Source organism: Scyliorhinus canicula, chromosome 16, assembly GCF_902713615.1.
Source record: "Scyliorhinus canicula chromosome 16, sScyCan1.1, whole genome shotgun sequence".
Taxonomy (NCBI): domain Eukaryota; kingdom Metazoa; phylum Chordata; class Chondrichthyes; order Carcharhiniformes; family Scyliorhinidae; genus Scyliorhinus; species Scyliorhinus canicula.
In genome coordinates this window covers 28,772,537-28,780,120 of record NC_052161.1, presented here as the reverse complement: position 1 = coordinate 28,780,120, position 7,584 = coordinate 28,772,537, and the positions used below count along the sequence as shown (strand labels likewise).

The 7,584-nt window shown below is 43.0% G+C and overlaps 1 protein-coding gene across 3 annotated transcripts in view; it reads right to left on the bottom strand.

Moving 5' to 3' along the window:
* Positions 1-3,105: 3,105 nt before the first annotated feature.
* lsm1 (LSM1, U6 small nuclear RNA associated) overlaps positions 3,106-7,584 on the bottom strand; it is a 42,146-nt gene continuing 37,667 nt past the window's right edge. For all 3 annotated transcript variants that reach the window (XM_038821216.1, XM_038821215.1, XM_038821214.1), the window contains 2 exons: positions 5,783-5,898; positions 3,106-4,895 (listed from right to left, as the gene is read on the bottom strand). In XM_038821216.1, the coding sequence (XP_038677144.1) occupies positions 4,725-4,895; positions 5,783-5,898 (287 nt within the window). In that variant the 3' untranslated portion in view covers positions 3,106-4,724. The remainder of the gene's footprint in view (positions 4,896-5,782; positions 5,899-7,584) is intronic.

The window sequence follows — 7,584 nt, the reverse complement described above, 5'->3', positions numbered from 1 at the left end:
TGGAGTTGAGCTGAAGATCAGCCGTGATTGTACTGAATCATGCAGCAGCCTTAAGGGCGTTTGGTCTACTCCTGCCCCTATTTAGTTTGTTCTTCTGTTCTAACAGTCATGCATGATCTTACTTAACACTGTGATCCAGCTTTTCTAAGCTTAACTTCAATGAAAGCTTTCACTGCATTCACTTTAAACACAGGCAGGAATTCAGGTTTCCAACTTCCTCTGTTCATTGACAGTTTCTGTCAGGTAAGCAGGGTCAAAATCACTTCTTCACTTTCTTAAATGTCTGCCTGCATCCTCACATACTAAGTTATATGATCTGTGATGCTCCTGTTCCACAATCAGGACATGCTACACGGACTGCTTCATTACATTATGAGTTGGATGGCCATTTCTATTTTGTGGTGAGGGTAGCAATTTAAGTGTCAGATTAAGACTATAAATAACATTGCAACTTTGAAATTTGGAATAAAAAAGTAAAAAATCTTTGTCACAAGTGAGCTTACATTAACACTGCAATGAAGTTACTGTAAAAAGCCCCGAGTCGCTACATTTTGGCATCTGTTCGGATACACAGAGGGAGTATTCAGAATGTCCAATTCACCTAACAAGCACGCCTTTTGGGGCTTGTGGGAGGAAACTGGAGCACCTGGAGGAAACCCACTCAGACGCGGAGAAAATGTGCAGACTCCGCACGGACAGTGACCCAAGCCAGGAATCCAACCTGAGTGGTTGGTGCTGTGAAGCAACAGTGCTAGCCACTGTGCTACTGTGCCACCCTAAGACTTATAAAGTGGTAGCCCAAGAGTTTTGCTGCCCAAGACTTGTTGCTGATGTATATTTCTCTGCCATTTACATTATTCTTTTTCTTCCTTGACACATTCATCTGGACTAGCTTCTTTTCTTTCGCCCCATACTGTCACTGTATCTCATTCTAGCTCAAATTGTATCATTCCCACTCTCCTTTGTGTTGGCAGTGCTGTGCTTCCTGTCTTTCTTACTCAAGCTCTAATCGGCTTGATGGATTCTCCTAGCACTTTAACGCATGAGTGTTCAGCAAGAAGACAAGTTGTTCATAGTCTAGGTTGGTGTCGTCTCATATGATGTTAAACCAAATCTCAATCTGCAGATCCAATTGAAAGTACTACATGTGAAGTCACTGTTGGAGGGATGGATGAAGGTATTGATTTTCCATTGTGCTTGCTTATCCTGTAGGGACCTGACTTTGTTCTCTTCAAATGTTGAAATTCTTTGGTGACAGCAACTTCTCCATTTGGATCTTACTGACTGACTTGGCTTTTAGAATGTCATTGTATCCAATTTGGGGATGTCCTCTAGGGTGGGTTCCCATGATCAGCTGGCTGTGAAATACTGCATTTGGTGTGTGAGAATCCTCCATGCGAACCACATGGCCAACCCGGTGAAGCTGAGCTCTGACGAGCATTCTCTCGATAGCAGGAACCCAGCACCTCGCAAGAACTTCAGTCTTAGGGATTTTGTCCTGTCACTTGATGTTGCAAATAAGCCTTAAGCAGTGAAGGTGCAATGCATCTGCTTTACGTGATACTGATAGATTGTCCATGTCTCACATCCATAGAATGGTGCCGGGGCAGCACTGTGGCAGAGTGGTTAGCACTGCTGCCTCACAATTACAGGGACCTGGGTTCAATTCAGGCCTCGGGTAACTGTCTGAGTGGAGTGTGCACTTTCTCCCCGTGAGTTACCTCCGGATGCTCCGGTTTCCTCCCACAGTCCATAGATGTGCAGGTTAGATGGGGTTTCTGGGTTACAGGGATAGGGTGGAGGCGTGAGCTTTAGTAGGGTGCTCTTTCTGAGGGCCGGTGCAGACTTTATGGGCTGCATGGCCTCCTTCTGCACTGTACATTCTATGGTCTATGAACCACTGTCTGTTAGGTTTTGATCTTTGTTTTGAGACAAACTCCATGCTCTCCCCAAAGGCTGGGGATGCGCCCTGGGGGTGAGCCTGCCGAATGTTGAGATTGCGTTTGCCAAGTGATGGGCGATTCCATCACCAACATAGTGTTGTTGGAAAGGATACTCTCAAGGCAGCAACATTTCTGAAATGCATTGAGGGGCATACTGTTGGTTATGATTATGGGGGTCTTGTGGCCAGGGGAAGGTTAGTACATGGTCTCTGTCTTTTGCAGACTTAAAATAAAGCCTAGGCATTCTGAGCCTTGGGAAAAGAAGTCAACAAGGAGTTTGAAGTCCTCTTGAGTGTCTGCTTTGAAAGCACAGTCGTTGACATACTTAGTAGAGGTTCTGTGATCTTTGTACAAGTTTTGAATCTTTGTTGCTGTCTTGAATTGAATGTGTAGCTATGTTGAGATCTTTGAGCTCTGATCTGCTTACACTGCCTGTATCTATCTTTATTCATAGAATTGCAGTGCAGAAGGAGGCCGTTCGGCATATCTGCACCAGCCCTTGGAAAGAGTACCCTAGTCAAGCTCACGTCTCCACCCTATCCCAGTAACCCAGTAACTCCACTTAACCTTTTTGGATACTAAGGGAAATTTAGCATGGCCAATCAACCTAACCCGCACATCTTTGTCTGTGGGAGGAAACCGGAGCACCTGGAGGAAACACACGCAGACACGGGAAGAAGGTGCAGACTCCACACAGACAGTGACCCAAGCCGGAAATCAAACCTGGGACCCTGGAGCGGTAAAGCAACTGTGCTAACCACTGCGCTACCGTGCTGCCCTTATGATAGTGTAACTCGAGCGTATAGGTACCTTGACATATGAACTGGATGGTCCTATCTTTTACACACCTGTTTCTACGCTTCGTCCAAAGATAGACCAAACAAATACTTCTTAAGTAAGTTCAATGTTGGCATCTAATTTTAAGGTTTATGTTGAGGTATGTCTGGTGCTGCTCCTGGAGCAGTTAAAAAAAAATCATTTATGGGATGTGGCACTAGACTGGCTAGACTAGCCCATCCCTAGTACACAATATATTTTGCTCCATGAATGATGTACGGAATGCCAACTGTACGGAAGGTGTTTCTTCACCAATAGGTCACTACTAAAACTTTGTAAAGCAATGTAAATGCTCAACTAAGATATAACAAAGTAATATTGGATCGGTTCCATAAAATTAATTTAATGATTATTGTTTGCAACTAATGCAGTAAATGAAAAATAGGACAAATAATAAACTACCCATCCTCAGAAAATTACCCACAAGAAAGACTAGTGGAAGTAATACAACCTTTGTATGTCAAGGAATATATGAATACAGTATTTCTCTTATGCAAGTAGCCAGGAACAGTTAAAATAGGTCTTGATGAGTGTACATCAGCAGATGTTATAATGAGATTACTATACATTAGTTTATCAAGAATTTTTTTTTCCGTCACTTTTCATAACTTTCTAAATATTGTAAAGCACTTCACAATCAAGGGACGCAATTCAACTAGAAAAAAAATCTATGCCTGAATTTAGGCACTTTTAGCTGGCTGTTTCTCGGCGGCTGCAGCACCGACAAACACCCCACTACTCTACAGCACTGTGACGTTTATTTTGGCCACGGGGAGTTTCTCAGGTCCCAGGCTGCACTTGAGTCATTTCCTGCTGGAAAGATCCTCCCAGATCAGGGTGCCATTTTGTCTGGCTGCCCTGATCCCCTCCCCATTTTCAACCTCCGCTCACCCCCCACACCACCCCAAACCTCGGGGAGCCTAATTCACCTCATAAGGACCTCCGGGTCCAATCCCTGGCAGTGCCAACCTGGCACCATCACCAAGGCAGTGCCACTGAGCTCTGCCAGGGTGCCCAGTTGGCAGTGCCAAAGTATACGGGTGCCAGGGGGAGTTCCAGGGTGCCAGCCTAGCCTGTTCCCGGCCATAGGGGGTGGTCTCTGATGGTCTGGAGACCCCACAGGTGACACAATGACTGGAGAAACCAGGATTAAACAGCACCCTGGCGAGGTTTCCCAGGTGCGGGCATTAGGTCCCGGGTGCTGGGAGAATCCCACAAACGTATATTTAATTTAGTCTAATAGATCATCCAGTGAGGTTGAGATCCAGATCGTGATGTCTTGCGCAATTTTGTTAAATCACGCGAGGCGTTTCAGGCGTCGCAAATCTCGTGCGAGGCCTCTTGCCAGATTCAACTGCCACCTCCCAACATCAAGTCGGGCACATCGAGGCCACTAAATCTTTATTTTTGAAGTGTTGTCATCATTATTTTTGATTCCAAGAAGATAGCTAATTGATGCACAAGGTCCCACAATTAGCAAAGGGATGAGTTGAAACTGTATAATTTATTAAAAAATGATATTTTTATTTTTGGCAAATACGCAGAAAGTTAATCTATGTAAGAAAAACCTACCTACAAACAATGCATTGATTGGAAGGGCGCATCCTTTTGCTGAATGGAAAACCCATCATGTGCGACTAAAGCTTCATTGTGGCAAAGGTCTTTTATTGTTACATTTTCAGGCCAATAGGGTGAACTCCAAGAACCCGTAAATTAACTCAATGCATTCTTTCTAATGCTTTGTGCACTGCCTTGTAAAAAAGCACAGCTAGTCCATCATCACCATTGTAAAATGGTTTTAAAAACTTTTTTTTTACGTTGGCGGTTCATTCATCTTATCGATACAATTTCTCCCATTTCAGTCAGGAAACTTAGTAATTCCAGTCACTTAAAGAAAAAGGTGTGCCAAAGTCTGGTATTGTACTCTTTAAGTGACCTCTTGTTTTAGTATTCATCAAGAGTATCTGTACGGGGGATAGATAATCCTCGCTCTTTCAAAGCTTCACTTTTTGCCTTTTCGGCTTCTTGTTTTTCATGCTGTTGAACTCGTTGAGCTTCCAGGATCTCCTCAATAGACACTTTCTGTAAGGGAGTATCAGTCTCCCTTTCCAGATCCTGTGAAAACATCAGCCATTTAAGGAAAGCAAATACAGTAAGGGATTTAAACACAGTGAGGCAATTACATTGCTCAGTAAACTAGAGGGAAAATATGTCAGATCTCAATCTCATAACAACCCCAACAATGTAATTTTATCCAGCATCTTTAACATAATGAAACATCCCAAGATATTCCACAGGAGCATTGTAAAACAGTGAATGACTCTGAGCCACATAAGGAGACATTAGGTCGGTTGATGAAAAGCTTGGTCAAAGGTTTTAAGGAGTGTCCTAAAGAAGAGAAGCGAGGTGGAGAAGCAGAAGTATTCTCAAACTTGGAGCTTGGGCAATTGAAGACACAACCACTAGTGGTGGAACATTTAACATTGGGGATGCACGAGAGGCCACAATTAGAGAAGTGAAGGCATCTTGGAGTATTGTGTGGGTGGAGGAGATTGCAGATAGAGAGGATTGAGGCCATGGAGGTGTTTGAAAACAAGGATGAGAATTTTAAAATCAAGACGTTGCTTGGCCTGGATCAATTGTAGGTCAGTGAACACAGGGGTGATACGGGGCCGAGGCATAGCTGTGAGCTAAGATATGGGCAGTAGAGTTTTGGATGACCTCAAGTTTGTGGAAGATCAAATGTGAGAAGACCAGCCAGAAGTGTGTTTGAATTGTTGAGACCAGAGGTAATAAAGCATGAATGGGGGAACCAGCAGAAGATTAACTTATGGGGAAGTTTGGCACTGTTACAGAGTTGGAAATAAGTGGTCTAATTGACAATTAATTAAATTGTGCAATGCTGAATTTTCATCTAAAGTTATTCTCCAACTTTCTGGTGATGCAGTTATTGATAACAGTTCAAAAAGAATGAAGTTGAAAATCAGTTATTAAAGACGTACTATTTCTCCCAGAAGCACCACGTTTTCTCCTCGGACAACAAAAATTCCTCTAGGAATGTCACCGTATTTCCTTCCTACATGGATTCGCTCCACTGTCCGGTGAAGAACCAAATTAGCTGCAACACAGTAAGGTAGCAATAAGCATAATTACAGCGAGTTTAGCAAAGGCTCTTTTCTCAAGAGTTACATCACTGCCTGAAGAAAATCACTGGAGGGTTATCAATAAAATCAAAACCTTTTTTTAAGTTACAATTAACTGCACTGCAATTCAAGAGCTGGACCACTCTTGTCTTAACCCAATCTGACTCTCTCAAAACGATATATTTAAAAATCACAGTGAAATGCATAATAAGAAACTTGGCCAGAAGACTAGAGGAACACACAAGAAATAGAAGCAGGAGTATGCCACCAGGCCCTTCAAATCTGTCGAGCCATTTAATATGATTCTGGCTAATTTATGCCGGCACCAACTCCTTTTCCTCATAGCCCTCTATTCCTCGATCTATCAAATATTTATCCACCTCCACTGTAAGTACTTCTAACGATCCAGCCTTCACCAAACTCTGGGAAGAGAGGTCCAGAGATTCACCACCCTCTGTGAGAAGAAATTTCTGCGCATCTCAGTTTTAAATGATCAGCCCTTTACCTTGTAGTTATGTTTCCCTGTTCGAGACTCCCTCACTAATGAAAACATCTCACCATCTAACCTGTCAAGCCCCCTCAGGAGGTCACCACTCACTCTTCTAAACTCCATGGAATACAGATCCAGATTATTTAGTCTCTCTTGATAGGATAATGCTCTCACCCTAGGAATTAGCCTGGTGAGTCTCCTTTGGACTGCCTCCAATGTTACTATATCCTTTTTTAGATAAGGCGACCAAATCAGCATGCAGTTTTCCAGGTGAGACCTAGCCAACACCCTGTACAATTGCAACAATGCCATTTTAAAACTCTAATCCCATTACAATAAAGGCCTAAATGTTGTTTGCTTTCTTAACTCCTCCTTGCATCTGCCTGCTAGCTTTTTGTGATTCATACACTGGAACACCGAGATCCCTCTGATCTTCATTCACCTGCAGTCTCTCACCCTTTAGATAATAAGCTGTCTTTTGATTCCTCCTACTGAAGTGCATGACCTCACACTTCCCGACATTAAACTCCATTTGCCACGTTTTCGCCCTGTCATTCAATCTATCTATGTCTCGTTGCAGAATCACAATATCCTCGTGACAACATGCTCTTCCACCTATTTTTGTATCATCTGCAAATTTGGAAACTTTACATTCTGTTCCTTCCTCCAGGTCATTCAACTAATGAACAATTGCGGGCCAAGTACTGATCCCTACGGTACTCGTCTAGTTACATCTTTCCACTCTGAAAACGACCCATTTACTCCGGCTCTCTGTTTTCTATGTGACAGCCAGTTTTCAATCCATGCTAACACACTTCCTCCAATTCCATGGGCTTTTACTTTAAATACCAGCCTCTTATGCGTCACCTTGTCAAATGCCTTTTGGAAATCTAAATACAGTACATCTACAGGCTCCCTTATATCTACTTTCCCGGTCACATCCTCAAAGTATTTGAGCAAATTCGTCAAACATGATTTACCTTTCATGAAGCCATGTGGACTAGGTTTGCTTATACTCAGATTTCCTAATTGATTAGCTATTTCCTCTTTGATTATTGACTCCAGTATCTTGCCAAAAATAGATGTTAAGCTAACTGGCCTACAGTTCCCTGCCATCAGCCTTCCTCCCTTTTTCAACAAGGGAGTCATATTGGCTGTTTTCCAATCTTCT